The 17,488-nt window shown below is 47.6% G+C and overlaps 1 protein-coding gene across 1 annotated transcript; it reads left to right on the top strand.

Annotated features, from left to right (window-relative positions):
• Positions 1-2,762: 2,762 nt before the first annotated feature.
• tafa5l (TAFA chemokine like family member 5, like) lies at positions 2,763-16,839 on the top strand. The gene is given in 6 exon segments (XM_067239137.1): positions 2,763-2,859; positions 8,328-8,477; positions 11,653-11,780; positions 14,534-14,557; positions 14,559-14,656; positions 16,752-16,839. Coding segments are annotated over 6 exon segments (585 nt in total).
• Positions 16,840-17,488: the final 649 nt, after the last annotated feature.

Raw genomic sequence — 17,488 nt, 5'->3', positions numbered from 1 at the left:
ATCTCAAGGAACAACATGATGTCAGAACCCTCACTATGGCCCATTTAGTCAAACACACCTGTTGCTGTATGCTAAATTTCGACCCTTCGGCCCGGACAACAACACGAAAACAATCAAACTGTTCAATTAGGAACAAGTCCTGGGCTCTGCTGTTGATGTGAGAGGCACATCACACACATGGTCATTGCAGGGAGTTCTTGTTGTGTCTCGGATGTGTTGTTCTTTCAAGGTCTGCCGCTCCCTCAAAAAGACAGACGCTCCGTTCCTCCACCGGAGGCTTGTCATCGCGGTTCTCACTCCAGCGGAGCAGAAAACGGGCCAAGGAAAGAACCGCTTCTGCTCCGCTCGTCCAGGAGGAGAGCGGCCCGCAAGGAAGTCATCTTAGTAATAACCAAACTCTCGTCGGCGTGGAACGCGGTGGAGCGCCGCTGCATCTGTGGGCGCGGGAGGATGAGCGTCTTCATCCGACTGGGTTTGGTGGAACAGGATGTTGGACACACCAGAACCACATCTGGTCAGGTGACAGATATGTGTATCGGTACGTTGCCATTTTAAACATGCTTATTCATATTATTCTTATGTTATTAGATTATTAGTAATGGCGTTTACAATGCCTAGATAGAACTGGGAAAAAAAGTGTATCACGTTCAGTTTTGGAGTCCTGTATGGACATGGATGGTGGGTTGAAACTAGTTTGTGGTTGTCTCACATCAGCGGCCCATACGTCATAATGATATCTTTTCCTGTGAGACTGGGTGAGGGCCTGCAATTGAAGTGCACAGAGGCCATCACTCCATCTGCTAATAAAGTGCACTCTGCTGGCCACAGACTAGAGAGCTGAGTTATATGTATGGTACTCAACGGCCAGGGAGTTTTAATGGTGGTCATTTAAAAGATAGAGTGGCATCTGCAGAGCCCTAAATCTGACTGTGTGTGTGTGTGTGTGTGTGTGTGTGTGTGTGTGTGTGTGTGTGTGTGTGTGTGTGTGTGTGTGTGTGTGTGTGTGTGTGTGTGTGTGTGTGTGTGTGTGTGTGTGTGTGTGTGTGTGTGTGTGTGTGTGTGTGTGTGTGTGTGTGTGTGTGTGTGTGTGTGTGTGTGAGAGATTCAGCAGCTATACCTACAGCCCGCAAGATCCAGAGAGCTCTTGCATCCTTTGTAGAACAGTAGAGCCTCAAGATGTCCCCATTGCAGCTTCAAGGAGATTTGACTGCAATAAGGTGCAATTTGCAAGGGCAGGGAGTAGTAGCCTATACAGGCATTGATGATATTCACAGTGGGTTCTAGTTTAGTCCTATACTTTCAGGGCTTTGTCTGGGTTTAAACTTTGTTTGTGATAAGCACACTTGCTTATCACAGGGTTAATATGCCCTTCAAACTGAGGTTGTTCAGTTCAGTGTTTAAGAAGAGCGATTTGTGTGTGTGTGGGGGGGGGGGGGGGGGGAGAGGTGGGGGTAGAGAGTGAGTGAAAAAGAGAGGGAGGGAGAATGTTAACTCAAGGCAACTGGCAATGCAGACTTTCTTTCGATGAATAGAAGGAGATCCAGTGAGTGTAACCTAAATTGTGCAGTAGAAGTGACTCCAGGGACGTGGACGATTCGACTCTAAAATCAGCACGGTAGGCCTACATATTTTATTTATAGCACAAAAATGTTGTGCTTTTCACTTATCCGATTTTGCCCCGTCCAGACGAACCAAGCCGTTTCTAGTATTGATTTGGCAGGAAGATAAGCTACGTCGGTAAATGACACAGACCAGCTTCCGTGGACTTCACGAGGTAGGTGAAGTGACTGAGGAAAGGAACACTGACATTTCGCGAGATCAACTCATAGAATTGGTAAATGTCGATTCTAATCAGAAGCATACAGGTGATTTGTGCAAAGATTATTTATCATCACCTCACCTCTTAAATTAACTCGGTGATGACTGATATTATGCACTGCATTTTTACCACCGACTACCTTAAAATTGTTATGCCTCTCAAATTAGCTTCAGTGTAAGATATGTGCACGGTTTGTCATTTAAATCAGTAAAACTCCTATCTTAATATAAACCTTATAAAAATGTAATCTCGTTTGTCTAGGATGATAGGCTAGTTGTGATAGCCTACATTCGTTGTAGTGCTGCGTGTCCATGTTTCCAAGTACAAGGACAGCAGGCAATATTGTGCTTCGAAATAACTTTTTATTTTCCACAGGATCTCGCTCTGCCTCATGTGAAGGCAGAGTTGGTGGGGAAAAGTGGTGCGTCGTCGAGCTGCCGCAAAGAAACTGACGATGCTTGCGGAGATCTTGCGCTTCAACGTCGCGTCTTGTAGCCTTTGAACCGGGAATACCACTCTGCAGTCTGAGGATAAAACTGTTAAATTCCGCCTCATATGGGGAGGATTATTCATTTAAACTGACTGCTATATCATGACAGTTGTATCCGGTTTTAACCGCGGTTTCCTAAACTTGCCAATGACATTCTATTTTACTTGAACTTGAGGTAATCGCATCAATCGGCCTCGCAGTCCACAACTGCAACAGTAGTGACTATCACAAGCTGAAGAAAAATACGGAATTTGATAAAAGGGATTTCCTGTCAATCATAATCTCCAGGCTTTTCCTGCACTAATTTACCCCTCAAAATGGATGCCAACGACGGGCTATCGAAACACCACTGGAATAAGTATTCACCCTTTACCGAGTTCGAGCACAGTGTTTAAACACACCCGTTAAAGTGGGAAAGAAGATCAAGGATAAAATTCGACAGGACGGAGGAGGATGCAGACTGGAGTGAAAGCACTCTCCGCTGGTGGAGGAGCGTCAATTTGCTGTCTTTTGCTCCTGTGGGTGATCTACTCGCATCTCCTGAGAGAGGGTAAGTGCGTCTACTCTTTACAATGCCACGGCAGGAACACTGCATGTCTTTCTGGTGAATAGCTTAAGCGACTGATGGTGAATAGATTGGCATGATAATATAACTGGACACTGCGATTCTCACTCAGTTCGCTCTTCCCTAACCATTTTTTTTCCTGTTACATATTTTTTTGTTGTTGTTTATTTGTGTTGCATATCTTTGATGTTAACTCATATACATGACCTTCTGATTACAGCTGAACATTGCTGTTGCAAACACAAACTATTGTGAAAAGTGTGGGCTATTCTATGAAATATGCTCTACTTGACTGTTATTTTTCATGACAGCATGACAGGTTTATTTAGGGAATAATAACGGAATACTGTTTGAAAGCCTACTCTGCTATTGTGATTCCATGACTGTTACCTTCCACATTAAATAATGTACACAGTTCTAAACAGCTACAGCTTCAGTTCATGCATCCACAAACGAGAAAGCAAAATCCTGTTTTTAGTTCTCTTCATGGTCTATTACCCTGAACAAGATGTTTTGGCTGCCCATTTTACTAGGAGATAAGAAAATCAAAGCATGAATCCCTCACCAGCTCTTCCTGTGCTTCTGGTCCAGAAGGCCATGTCCCTCATGTCCCTCATGTTCCTCAAGCATATATGATCAAACACATCAGGTAGCCTTTTAAGCTTTACAACCAATAACCACTGTGACATCCATGGCCTTCTGCCAAGCCGTCAACATTTTATGACCCTTAAGGGAAAAGGGGATAGTTGTTTCCTTCACTCAATATTATCAATATACTTTCAAATGGGATTTACACCATTATTTTATTAGAGGGTGTTGATACGAACCAATCACTTAAGTCAGATCGTTGATGGCTCTCATATGATTGTGCAAATTATTGAAAAAATCTATCTTGTTCATCTGAGAGCTTGAGGGTCTTCTCTCTTTAACCGTGACCTGGGTCCTCAGATATTCATCTCACATATGGGACCTTTTTCTGCCCTGTGATAAATTAAATAGATAACTCTAATTGATTACTCAAGGATTAACAGTTTTCCATAATGATGACTATGATATAAGATACTGAAATACTCACTCTCCATCCCCAACAAGACCCTCTTTCCAAGGCAGCCATGTTTTCTACCGACATTTCTACATTTAGTCATTTAGCAGTCGCTCTTATCCAGAGCGACTTACAGTAAGTACAGGGACATTCCCCCCGAAGCAAGTAGGGTGAAGTGCCTTGCCCAAGGACACAACTTCATTTTGCACGGCTGGGAATCGAACTGGCAACCTTTAGATTACTAGCCCGACTCCCTCACCGCTCAGCCACCTGACTCCCTACCTGTTGTAAACAAAATATCCCAAATTCTCCACCAGCAGCCTCATGACTATGCTGAACACTGAGCTACAGTATCCATTAATCAGCGAAGCACAACACTTTTATTCTGTGAGCCAGGGGACGACCGTATCTCCATTCCTCACCGTTCGGGGCCTGGTGCGTGCCAGCAAGTTCCGCCCACCGTTCCCCGAGGGCCCCAGGAACAGAGAGTGGTTTTGGGGGTGTCGGGAAGAGGCTAGCGGGCAGCCAGGGGCAGCGGGGCGATGGGTCGTGTCGTGACTGCTCTGCCTCCATTGCATCACCGTGCCATCCGTCATGGCGGCACCGACAGGAAATCAAAGTGCAGTAGCCGCTGTCCGCTTACACCATTGGGCCGGCGCCCGTGCAGATGGATGGGCTGTCAGGTCCCCTTTCCACGCTGCCAGTTTATTCAACGATAAATTTGGAAATGTCTGGATTTCCTCAACGGAACTGATTTCCGGTTCACTGGTGCGGTCCGAGACCCCTCTATACCGTGTCAACAGCAAACCTTGGTGCTGGATTGGGGTTAAGACCAGAGAAAGGGAGAGAGGGGGGGGTGCACAGCCAGGTGTTGGTTTTCAAGGAAGGATAGGAGCACTCTTCAAGGTGCTTGTGGACAGCCTTGATCAGGCAGCAACACACCTGGGTTGATCCATGAATTGGATATTGTACATTGTTGCACCATTCCTGATGCTGCACAGTGGGGTAAAAGTGTGGACCCACTTAATCCTTCAGGGAACGGCTGTTCTGTTGGTAGCTTTCCGCATCCACTAACCACAGAGATCTAGAATATGAAGATGGGCTGTACTGGCCATTCACAAGAAAAGTGCTGAAACGCACATTGTGAAGTTAAAACATTCATCCCATTCAACTAATGTCTTGAGCTCAGCAGTAATTAGTCACAGAGAGAATGGCTTTGATTACAACCTTGCATGCTTGAAAACGTGAACAAACCTTTTAGACACTTAAGCCTCAATGTAGGTAGTAAAGCCATGGAACTATGTCGATGTTTATGGAAAAAAACAGAATTGTTTTTATTGCTGAATCGATTTGACTGCACGGAAGGCTTATATTTCACACACAACCATCAGCTGTTTCCTTCCCTTTGCGGTTGAGTTTATTGCTCACTTGACTGTATTTCTGCATTGTGTTTTCTCTATGGAATCCACTGGACTCAAAAATGTCTGATGGCAGAGGCAGTGTAAAAGCACTACAAATAGTGACAGACTCCCTTCAATAGAGTGCTACATTACACTGTCTTTTCATCAAAAGTAGGAGAGGACATCTTCTATATTACGAAAAATCCTCAGGAACAGAAATGTTGTAATAACAGCACACAGATGGACTGGGTAATGGCATCAATTACTGGCCAACACTGGAAAGCCACATGCAAATCAAGGTTGTATAGACTGAGGCCTTTCCAGCCAGGTCATGTCTAAAAGATGGGCTGTAAATGCAGCAGCGCTTCAGTGCACGGCTGGCCTAGTTATACAGGAACAGAGGTTCATGGTGGAGGCAGAACAGTTGAAGAAGGTCAATGAACATCTGCCTTTCACGCCAGCTGTTCTCCTACTGAAGGTAGTGACAGAAAAGGTTTTTTCCTATGCTGTGTGTGCTGCGACTCTGAGCACACACAGCACTGAACACGGTTTGGGGTTTGTTTCCTCCCAGGCTACAAGAACAAAAAAACTGTTTCTGTGTCATGTTTTGCTAAAATAGTAAGTGTTACAGATTAGCCCAATGAAAGGATGACTGAGATGTGAGGGATTCGTACATCCATGGAAATAAAGGGCTTGAAATGCCTACAGTAAGCTGATACAAGCCTACGGCCGCAGTTTAATGAGATGCACATCACTGTGCTGGAGGTGTAGTGCCCTGGCATCCAATATTCAGTTGTCTGGCAAGATTAAGATAAAAGGAAAGATGGCAGAAGCTTGTGGACGAGGATGAATACATGTTAGCCTACAGCTGCATATGTTGGACAAAACATTTTTGTTTTGTGGCATTTCTGTTTCTGATCCACAAGACGCCAACCGCATGGATGGTATCACAATCATGTAAAACATGCGTGTGTGCGTTGGTATGTCTGTTTGCGCCTGATTGTGTGTGCCAGCTTGTTAGTGTATGTGTCTTTGTGTGTGTGTGTGTCCATCCCTGTGTGTGTGTGTTTGATTCAGTGATAAGGTCATTTGCCCTCCTGACAGTCCGTCCTGGAAGCCAGCATCTCCGCTCGGTAGCGGGTGTCATGGCCCTCAGTCGTCATGTGTGATGGAAACCAAAGCCTCAACGCCCCACGCCATCCCTCACCCCCACAGCCCGGCCCCGACGCCGTATGTGCATTTCATCATCGGAAATAGAGACGAGGCCAAGTGCCTTCACGCCATGCGGTGACAGAAACCCCCTGTCACATGAATTAACTCCCCTCTGTAAGATTGAGCTCCTGCCATAGCCAGGGGCACATTAAAAAGCCCTCCCCCCTCTTCTCTCCCCCCTCCACCTCTCTGCATGCTGCTACTTCTTCCCTCCCTCCCCCCACCCCCTACTCCCCCCCTCCCTCCCCCCGTCCTCATCCCCCCCTCTTCTCCGGGCTTATCGCATGTGGCCCATTCATCTGTTAGCTGTTGAAACACAGGAGAGGGCACTGATATCTGATGGCACAGTCATCCCCCGGAGCACACAAACACACACAGATTCTGGCGCACACATACGCAGACACACCCACACACACACATAAGCAGACACACACACACATACGCACACACACCCACACACACACATAAGCAGACACACACACACATACGCAGACACACACACACATAAGCAGACACACCCACACATACGCACACACACACACAGGGACTCGAATTGTGGAAGGTGGGAGGGAGAGTGTGTGGGTTAGGAACGTGTTGGGCGATGTGGTGAAATGAAATGAACATAGCCCCGACCGAGTTCCAGGGTGATAGCATGTGAGGTTTCCTATCGTAATGCAGTCCCTGTCAGAGATTATCATGTACTGTGTCACAGGGTGTGATAGTGGGACCCTATGTTAAGTGGGTAAGAGGGAAAGGATGTACGATTGGCAGATTCAACCTTCAAGAGGACTGCTTGGGTTTTCCCTTCCCAGTTACTGGACTTAAATATAAGCTCAGGAAACAAAGAGGCTTAATTATACTATCTTTGTCTAACTACCCTGTTATTTTCTCATTTCTCATATTTTACGGTAAATACCTGTCTCATTCAAATTGCAGTAAAAATAAAGACCGAATGATTTTCCCTGTCAGATTTAACAATGTTCCTTAATTAAATCCGATCGAAGGGACCGCCTTTGTTAAAGGCCATTGTAAGGACCTTGGCTCCCTTGAACCTTCATTTAACTCTAACAAAGCCACCTGATGTGACTCTTCCTCCACTTGACGTGTCCTGTCTGCAGTTCAGCAGGGAGAGCTCGTCGGGAGAGGGCGTTTCTCTGACTCAGCTGTGTGTGAGGAGATTATTGACCAGATAACAGGCCGTGCTGCTGGATGAAAGCAGGATGCACATGATGGTAGTGGCGCCGTAGAAATGGTAGGAATCCGGCCAAGAAGCGGTGCTATAGATCTTCAAAACTCTGGTTTGTTTCTGTAGGTAAGGTCATAAAAGTGTTTTCTAACTGTCCCATTTTAAGAGTTCAAACTAGGGAATGCAGACCCTTCGGGGCTTCTACGGTTGTCATTTGGTCTTTACATTTGGCTTTCGTACCGTTACAGTTCAGTTAGTTAGCTTGCTTTAAATATGTAAACACTCTGTGGACTGTAATAGGGCAACACTGCCCAGGAGGCACTAACATGTCATGTTATTGCATCAGTCTTACTGGGCGAGACAGATGTTCCCAAACCTGTTCCCAAATATGGCTTCGACTGATTGAGTTGTTGGGAGGACTCATGGAATGACTTCTGGCGTAAATTAACAAAGAGTTCACTCGCTAAAGCGTTTCCGTAAATATGTTGAAGCTAACTTGCCATTCCTTCCTTTCCGGTTGGCTGTCTTCGTAGAACCTGCCGCGTGGACCTGTAGCCGTGTGGTGAAGGGCTATAATGTGTTCTCCCCTGTGCTTTCTCTATGTGTTTGGCAGGCCAGTTGGCGGTGGGCACCTGTGAGATTGTGATGATGAACAGGGACAGCAGCGTGCCCAGGCGCACCATCGCCCGGCAGACTGCCCGCTGCGCCTGCAGAAGAGGCCAGATTGCCGGCACTACGCGGGCGAGGCCTGCCTGCGTAGACGGTAAGTGGGAGATACATTTTGTACCAATCTATACACCGCCTGTTTTCACTTCCAGGCACAGGAGACCGGAAACTGAGGTGAGAAGGAAGCAGAAGAGCCGAGGGGCGGGTTGTCGTGGGGTGGTGGAGGGGATTTGAACGCAACCACTCGCCGTACACCCGGCAGAGCAATTACATTACAGACCAATCAGGCCAAGGTTATTACCAGTTATTTTTGAATGCATCGTTGCAGACAGCGCTATACAACCCTGCGGTTCTGCCTCTAATTAACTACCAGAGAACTATGATTACCGCAGCAGGAAATTGATTATTACTGGCCGCCCGCTGCTGCTCCTATGGTCCATTAATAGTGAGTACATTAAAGAGGGACCTGTTGCTTACAGACTGGCTCAGCACGTCTGTCATTAAGGAGGATCAGGGGCACTTTCTAGCTTCACATGTCTTTATGGACTGAGGGAATAAACGCACATGTGAAAAAGCTGTGGTCAGCTGTGTGGAAAATGTTCGTAAGGAGACGGAACACATGCGTGACAGATCAAGTGAGGTTCGGCCCCAGCGGTTGTTGCTGTGTCGTGGAACAGGGAGGTTGCCTGCTATGGATCCTAAGCTTCATTTTGAAAAAAGTTTTTTTAACAAGTGACTGGAGTCGTAAGCCCATTTTATACACGACCTGTTCAAGGCGGGAATGTTGCGGCTTCATGCCGTGTTGTATAAACGGTACGAGCACGGAATAGGGGGGTCATTGTTGTACCGGCAGTAAGCCGGCAGCGGAGGTAGTCACAGAGCCAAACCGGGACTACTCTACGCCTCCGATTCCACAACGCCGGTCTGCTATCTGAAACCTCACACAGGCCAGCATTACGCTGCCTTTGTTTGGTTCAGTAGGAATCAACAAAGCCTCCACAAAGAGGAGTCTTCTTAAAAAAGGCTATAGAGACCGATACAGAGATTGTTGAATAATGAATCATTGGCTGTTCACTTCTCCTCTCTCTGTCACGCTCTCCCTTTGCTCCTGTTTCCTGTTGGCTCCCACCTGCTCTCTCTCTTTCCTTCACTCACTGTTTCCTATCTCTTTCTGTCATCTTCCATTCTCCTCCAATCTCACTCTTTCTCAAATCTTCCATCTCCCTCCTCTCTATCCATCTCTCTCTTCCAATTCCCCTCTCTCTTTCTCCCCTCCTTCCCTTTCCTCTCCACACTTTCACTCTTTTCCTCCCCTCACCTTTGCATCTTCCTCGCTCACTCTCTCTATTCTCTTCCATCCCTCTCTTTCTCCCTTTTTCTGTGTCTTTCCTCCTCCCTACCCCCTCCTCACATCTCCCTCTATCCCCCCCTTCCTCCTCTCCCCTCCTCCCCTCCCTTCCTCCTCTCCCCTCCTCCCCCCCCTTCCTCCTCTCCCCTCCTCCCCTCCTCCTCTCCCCTCCTCCTCTCCCCTCCTCCCCTCCTCCTCTCCCCTCCTCCTCTCCCCTCCTCCCCTCCCCTCCTCCCCTCCCCTCCCCTCCTCCCCTCCCACGAGGTGGTGCAGTGGTGGCAGTGCTGGGGTGCTGAGGTCTGCTTGGCGCTCCGTGCCCTGAGACAGATGGTCACATGTGTGATCCTGGGAAGGGCCTCAGACAGTGACAGGAGCGCTGGCTCTCAGGCATTGCAGCTGACAGGCCCGGGCTGCCGGCCACATGGCCTGGGTGTCACCGTCACTGAGACACGCCAAGGTGGCCACCCAGGTGTCTCAAGAGAATAGAAGAGAGGACAATACAATGGAATAGATTAGAATACAATGCAATAGAGTTTGTTTTTTTTTAAGGGGGGGGGGGTGGGGGGGTGCAACCTTGGTGCACGACTCAGCATGCACACTGCTGTGCAAACTCAGCTCTATTTCTTCTGCAGCATCGGGTTTTTGTTGCCGTGCTACGTACTGGCAACTACGTTTTAGAGTGACTGATAAATCTATGCCTCGCCACGCTTGATAGATAGGGCTAAAAACCAGCTGTTGGAAGAGATGTTGCTGTGTCAGGGGCAGGGGCGTTTTGCTGTTTATCTTGATCAAGGGATCGATATGAATGATGGAAACAAAATAGCTGTTTTCTTATAAAATCCATTTTGTTGTTTCCTTCGCCTTTTGTTTATCCCGTCCCAAATTGAGTTCTAACAAAAACAAGATCCTATGACAGCATGAGTATAATTTTCCATCCTGAGAAGAGGACCAGTGCTGTGTATCTGTGTGTGTGTGTGTATATATGTTTATATATGTTTATATATATATATATGTTTGTGCGCACGCATTAGCGTGCGTGAACATCGAGAGGAATACAGGTCTAGTTCCATTTCACAATTTAGATACAACACAAACGACCTCCCCTCACGTCTGTAGGGGAACATTCTAGACTATCAGTCTCTTTTAGCTGGTCATTAAGCCCCAACCCACGAGCCTCCTGTGGGAGGTGCTCTGGCAGGCCCAGCAGCCTGGGCCAGGGCCCCTAGAGAACAGATAACCTTTGAGCGGGCTCCACCACAGAGTGCTAGGAAGAACAATCGCTGTGTATCAGTGTCAACAGGAGACAAAGGCTAATTCAATGTCAACCAGGCATGAGTGTTTCGGCAGCAGAAGTGGTTCCGTCGTCACGGGCCATCTAGACAGGCGACTCTGAGGAGATCTAATAATGCAGAGATGATCAGATTTGGGGGTTTGTCTGATTTGCATGTTTCTGCCCGCTTCTTCCGTTTGGTCTCTCGTTCCTTTCTGTTTGGTCTCATCACTTATGATTTTAAATCAGCTGGTCCAAAATGTTCATTTGTGAATATTGACACTTCACGATCTGCATATTGGTATTGATAGTAAGCAGCATTGAAACGTTTATCCAGGCTGCAGTCATTTACACAGTCACTACCTGCTGTGTGCTTTGTAATACGTTACAGTGGTACAGGTCACAATATTAGCTGTCAACCTGTTTAAACCACGACCAAATCTGTTGCATTGCATTTATAAAGCTCTTGAACCAAAGTCATCCATAAGAGAATCTCGGCATGAAAGCCTGGATCTAGCAAACCACTCAGCCAACAAAAACAGCCAAGACCATACCAGGAAGTTGTGACCATGCATATTGATCAAACCCTTCTCTAACGTGTGTGTCCCCTCCCCCCCCCCCATCCCCTCTCTCCCCCTGTGTCGCCCCCTGCAGCGCGTATCGTGCGTAGCAGACAGTGGTGTGAAATGGGGCCCTGCCTGGACGGAGAGGTGTGCGGCCTCCTCTATAACCGCTCCGGCTGGACCTGCACCAAAGGCAGCGGCCGCATCAAGACCGTCACGGTAAGACCACGCTCTGTACCCGGGGGGAGGGAGGAGATGTCTGGTCGGGGGGGAGGAGGAGACGACTGGTCGGGGGAGAGGAGGAGACGTCTGGTCGGGGAGGAGGTGGAGACGTCTGGTCGGGGGGGAGGAGGAGACGTCTGATCGGGGGAGAGGAGGAGACGTCTGGTCGGGGAGGAGGTGGAGACGTCTGGTCGGGGGAGAGGAGGAGACGTCTGGTCGGGGGGGAGGAGGAGATGTCTGGTCGGGGGGGGAGGAGGAGACGTCTGGTCGGGGGGGGAGGAGGAGACGTCTGGTTGGGGGAGGAGACGTCTGGTCGGGGGAGAGGAGGAGACGTCTGGTCGGGGAGGAGGTGGAGATGTCTGGTCGGGGAGAGGAGACGTCTGGTCGGGGGGGAGGAGGAGACGTCTGGTTGGGGGAGGAGGAGACGTCTGGTCGGGGGGGAGGAGGACACGTCTGGTTGGGGGAGGAGGAGACGTCTGGTCGGGGGAAGGAGACGTCTGGTCGGGGGGGGAGGAGGAGACGTCTGGTTGAGGTGTGCCGAATTTCTTCCGAAATGGAAAAGCCTGAATGTTGGTTGTGTGTATATATATATATATTTTTTTTATATGCCGATGAAGCGTGACTGCTTGAGACAATTGTAGTGAGAGACAGAGCTAAGGAGACAGAGGAACAAGACGTGGTGACCTAGCTGGAGAGCGAACATGAGTGATTGAGCGGGCGAGCGAGCGTTTGTGTCAGAGAAGGACGGACCGAGAGAGAGAGAGAGAGAGAGGGAGGGGGAGGGAGAGAGGGAGAGAGAGAGAGAGAGAGAGAGAGAGAGAGAGAGAGAGAGAGAGACGTCCTCATTGTCAGGTAGACAGGGGTGAAAGGTCGTCCAGTCGCTGTTTGTGTGCCTGATGTATTTCAGTCTACTGCGGCTCGTCTGGGAGCTCCGGGCAGCTGCTGCTGATTTCACGCTTGCCTACTCCTGGGTACAGGATGCAGGGTGACAGCCCAGCAGAGTTTGTGTCTGCTAGTTCAGTAAATGGCTGAAAACGCTCATCAAGTGAATGGATGTTCTCTCAATTAGTTGCCTGTGAAGGGGGCTTCTTGTTTTTGGGTGAGAGAGACCGGCTTTCAGGAGTGAAGAAGAAAGAGGCGATACCTCAGGTTGTAGAAGAGAATGTTCTGGAAGATGGATGTAAATGAGAAATCCATAAAGAGGGCTGAAGAGACTGGTGGGCAGGGAGGGAGAGAGAGAGAGAGAGGGGGAACAGAAGGTCAGAGAAAAGAGAGTGATGCAGACTGCGGTTTGGCAAGCTGTGTGTGTGTGTGTGTGTGTGTGTGTGTGTAGGGGAACACACACCCCTGTACCTGCAGTCCCTTTCTAAATGCAGTCACCCCCCAGTGTGTGTAGCAGTGACACTCTGCCAGGTCACTCTCTCTGGGCTAACCCGCTAATGGAGTTTGCATATGCAGCATGCTCCCATACCAGCCAGCTATTAATATGAATCACTCACCGGGGCCTACAAACAAGCCGGCAATTTGTCTTCACTAGCGAGCTGCTGAAAGGTTCAAATATGATATTCTCTGGAGCTGAGACCCTGGCTGGGAGGGAGGAATGTGCTTGTGGCTTTCGTAAACTTGACAGGGGGGCGTGTAAGGGTGGCTGGTTTGTTGAAGGACCGTGGCCGGGCCAGACTCCTCGCTGTGCTCAGGGGAGCCCTTTGAATATTCATGGACACAGGTTGCGTAACGGCGTGTTCGTCTTGTCTGTGTAGTGGAGCCGATTGTGACCTGTGCTTGGCAGGCTTGAGAGGAGGCTGGGGGCTGATGTGGGAGGTGAGATTTTGAGACTACGTACAGGAGATTAGATCGAAGGAAACCAGGGTGTCGGGTTCGTACGGAGGCACTGTATTTTTGCGGCACCACTGCAGACAAAATTGGACAAAATTGAAATCTTGCTAGCCGAAAACGATTCTGTGTAATAAAAGTGACACTCTGAAAGAGTAAGCTCCAAATGGGATGTAATGGGGTGCGGCCTAGAGTGTCAGATACACAGGGTATTCTTAGCACAGCTAGACCTGTTTGGGAATGCATGTGTAGAGTTTTAACTCTAATTTGATCATAGCTCCTGTTTGTTGTTTAGTGTGAATCTCTACCAGACAAGCTACAGTTGCTCACATATTCCTTTCGCCCACGTAGCAACTGTCAAAGCTCAGCTATTGTTGAGGCCTTGAAAAGAGACAAGGAATTGTTTCTGTCATGCCTTTTACACAACAACAACAAAAATAGAACTAAAAAAGAAATGGCTGCACGCAAAAAAAAAAAAAAGAATTACAGCAAGTGCTAGATGACCCAATAGGTCAGAGAGAATTCCAATAAGGTTTTGGACATTTTCTTCCTCGGCTGTGATGGTTCTGTTGCAGCTGTTGGCTCATGTACTTTCTGGGGGTGGAGGACACTACGAGGGGGCCGTGTCTGGAGTCCTGTGGTGACAGAGAAAGGAACATGTGGAGGTGATGTCCTTGTGAATCAGAAGGGAGCTAGATGAAGTGGTTTTGTTAATAGACGGGAGGCATTCCAGGCTGGGCTGTTTGGTTGCCAGTGACTACACCACAGCAATGTCTTAACTGTATACTCTATAACTGTATAATAAAGTCATGTCATAGTGGTGCTGGAAGAAGGAGCGTTGAATCTTCTGGATACCTTCCTGTTCTTGGTTTTGTCTGTTCTTGTAATCTTATTTTATTCCTTTGTTCGTGTCTTAGATCACTCCAGCTCAGACACAATCCACAGAAAGCAAGTTACCAAATCAACACAGATGATGTAAGCTTTGATAAGAGTGCCACGGTAAAAATGAGCTTTAATGTCCGTGACAACAAACCAGCCAAGTCATGTTTAACAGGGACCATAGTTCCTTTGATATACCCATCACCTTATCTGTCTGAGGGAACTGACAGACTTCCAATAAGCTCTGAACTCAAAGGAATAAAAGCCTGGTGTAATTTTCTTTAGTTTTCAGACAGTTTTCCTCTGATGTTTTCCCTGCTTGGTTCCAATCAACAAACATCCCTGTTTACATCCAGCTTTGTAAAAGACACTTACACTTGTTATTTAACGAGTGAGTTGATTCTGAACGCCAACTATAGATATGAGAAATCTACCGAATATTCAGATGTTTACATGTTTGATCCCGTTTGATCATGCATTTCACGAGTAAACACGAATGGCGTTTTGTCCAAATGTTATCTTGGAAAATGTGTAGCATCAATCGATGTATTCGTTGGTGTCATTTGATGCGGGAGAGTCGACAGGAAGAGAGAGGGACATGGGTGGAGAGGCCAGAGAAAACACACAGTCGGATAATAAGGAGTCAGGTGGCTGAGCGGTTAGGGAAGCGGGCTAGTAATCTGAAGGTTGCCAGTTCGATTCCCGGCCATGCCAAATGACGTTGTGTCCTTGGGCAAGGCACTTCACCCTACTTGCCTTGGGGGAATGTCCCTGTACTTACTGTAAGTCGCTCTGGATAAGACCGTCTGCTAAATGACTAAATGTAAATGTAATAAGGGAACATATGTAGTGAGACTGATTACCATTTAAATCACTTGGAATGTTCTCCTCTGTGCCTGCTATGGTAGATCTCGTGATACGTCTTTACATTTAAGCTCCATCATAGCAGCAAGTTCATTTAATGATTTAATTTGCTGTATCTGATGTCCCTTAGGCCCCTGCCCTCCTTGTGCAGATAAATAAAGAACCCTTTTTTTGTTACTACTCTGGTGCTGCCACTATCTATTAATTCAGGTATTTTTTTCCTTTTCGCCCCAGCGTATGTTACCGCTCTTGTTTTCTGTCAGGAGGGACTTCTGTGACCGCCGAGCCTCTCGCCCTGTCACTTAGAGCATATTGAGCCTGCATCCCATCTGAAGCACTGTCATTGGCTTGCTTTGAACTGCCATTTGTGTTTTAGTCAGCTCAGCTTTTCCTCTGAGGGCTCTTCTGGTGTGAAAAATATCCGACTTTGGCAAAGGTCTGCCTTGAATGTCATGGCACTGAAGCCCCCGCAATGAAGTGGAGAGTAAGTTTGCATTTTCAAGTTAATTTGCAACAAGTACAAGTGGTTTGGATTCCTTGGTCTCTTGACGGTAGTAATGGAAAAGAAAACAGACCTGTTGATAAAGATAACAGACTTAGCCTGATTGCTAGCTTGGCTTTCTACCCTGCATTTCTAACGACTCTCAAATTCCACTAATGAAAGGCAGCTGTTGGCACCGGCTGATGGTCATTGTTGCATCATCGTAGGTAGTGCCAGTCGCACACACAGAGCCCGATGAGGCAGCCTGTCAGAAAGACCAGGAAGCGTCACACACACTTTCAACACTGGTGCATTGACGTGTGTCGTTGTAACTGCTGCAGCTTTCAGCCCAGCTAATAGCAGACAACAGGCATCTGCCTGGTGAGTGCTGCCTCCATCACCCCTGCCTGCTCCTTTGATTCTGTTTCACAGTTTCTGTCAGGGGGGATGATGGATGTTATGATGCTCTTTGCCATTATTTCCTTTTTAAAGCTAATGGGTTCTTGGGCAGAGAGCTTTCTGAAGGAGGGCCGTATCACGCCAAAGATGAATGTTTATGGACCAGTAAATTCTCAATGCTTAAGCTTAGGTACCTTAGGACCGAATCCTAGTTCATAAAATGCGAGAACTGGCCTCATCAAGGTTGTGACTGGACCACCACCAAACGTACACAGTGGATTTTCTCCTCGCAGTGCCTCCCCTGCATTTCTCTCTGGCATTTTCTACGACAGCAGACAGAAGGTGTTGGGTTTTGTCGCTGGTTGTAGTCCTCAGAGAACATGCTAATTCCAAACGGCAACAGATGTTAGATAACTACCGTCATCCCTTCTCCCTTTTTTTTCTTCTTCTTCCATTCATCTGAAACCCCGTTGTCGGTATTTGTACATAAACGCTGTGTGGTTATCTGTTAGCATGCTCTCCAGCACGCCGCTGGTCAAAGCCTCGAACCTCACTGTGACGATAGCGGCCTTGGTGTCTGACTTGAGTCTGAAGGCTTGATGAGTCTTTAGATGATAAATGCTCCTCCAGAAGGCTAGCACATCAATGCCCTGGCTACTGATGTCCTGGGGCTGGGAGAGAGTATTTCTGTGATCCTGACTGTCATGGCGGAGTGCTTGGAGTGTTTACAGTGTCACAGGGAGCTGTTAGGGTGAGAATGAGCGTTCTCACTGTGTACTTTTTACTTTGCCCAAATTGTGGTGCTATTTTCCTCCCAGTTGTCAACAAGCTAAAGGGCGGGTGGTGGGCTGTGTGTGGTGGTTGGCGGAAGGGCCATGGAGGGTGACTATATTGGTAGATTATTTATGTGTGAGCAGTTTTTCTTCTCAGTTGGATTCAAACAAGTGCAACAAGGATTATTTCTATGTGCCTGTTGAATGGAGAATGTGTTAGACTGTGGTGTTAGGTACCAGGTTACTTGGCACAACAATGTCATTGCATTCAGTTATGAGCCTCATTTAAAAATATACAAAAGAAACAGTATTTTCTCTTCTCTCCTGAGTCTTTTTTGACAACTGTTCAGCTGAGTTACTCCAAGCTGAGAACACCTGGATCTCCGGGACAGGGTTCATGGATTTTAATTAAACCCAATCTAGTTAATTAGGAGAGAACTGCAATTTTGAAAATCCCTGTTTTTTCCCCCCCCCCC

The sequence above is a fragment of the Osmerus mordax genome, chromosome 7, assembly GCF_038355195.1.
Source record: "Osmerus mordax isolate fOsmMor3 chromosome 7, fOsmMor3.pri, whole genome shotgun sequence".
Taxonomy (NCBI): domain Eukaryota; kingdom Metazoa; phylum Chordata; class Actinopteri; order Osmeriformes; family Osmeridae; genus Osmerus; species Osmerus mordax.
This window is presented reverse-complemented; position numbering and strand designations above follow the sequence as displayed.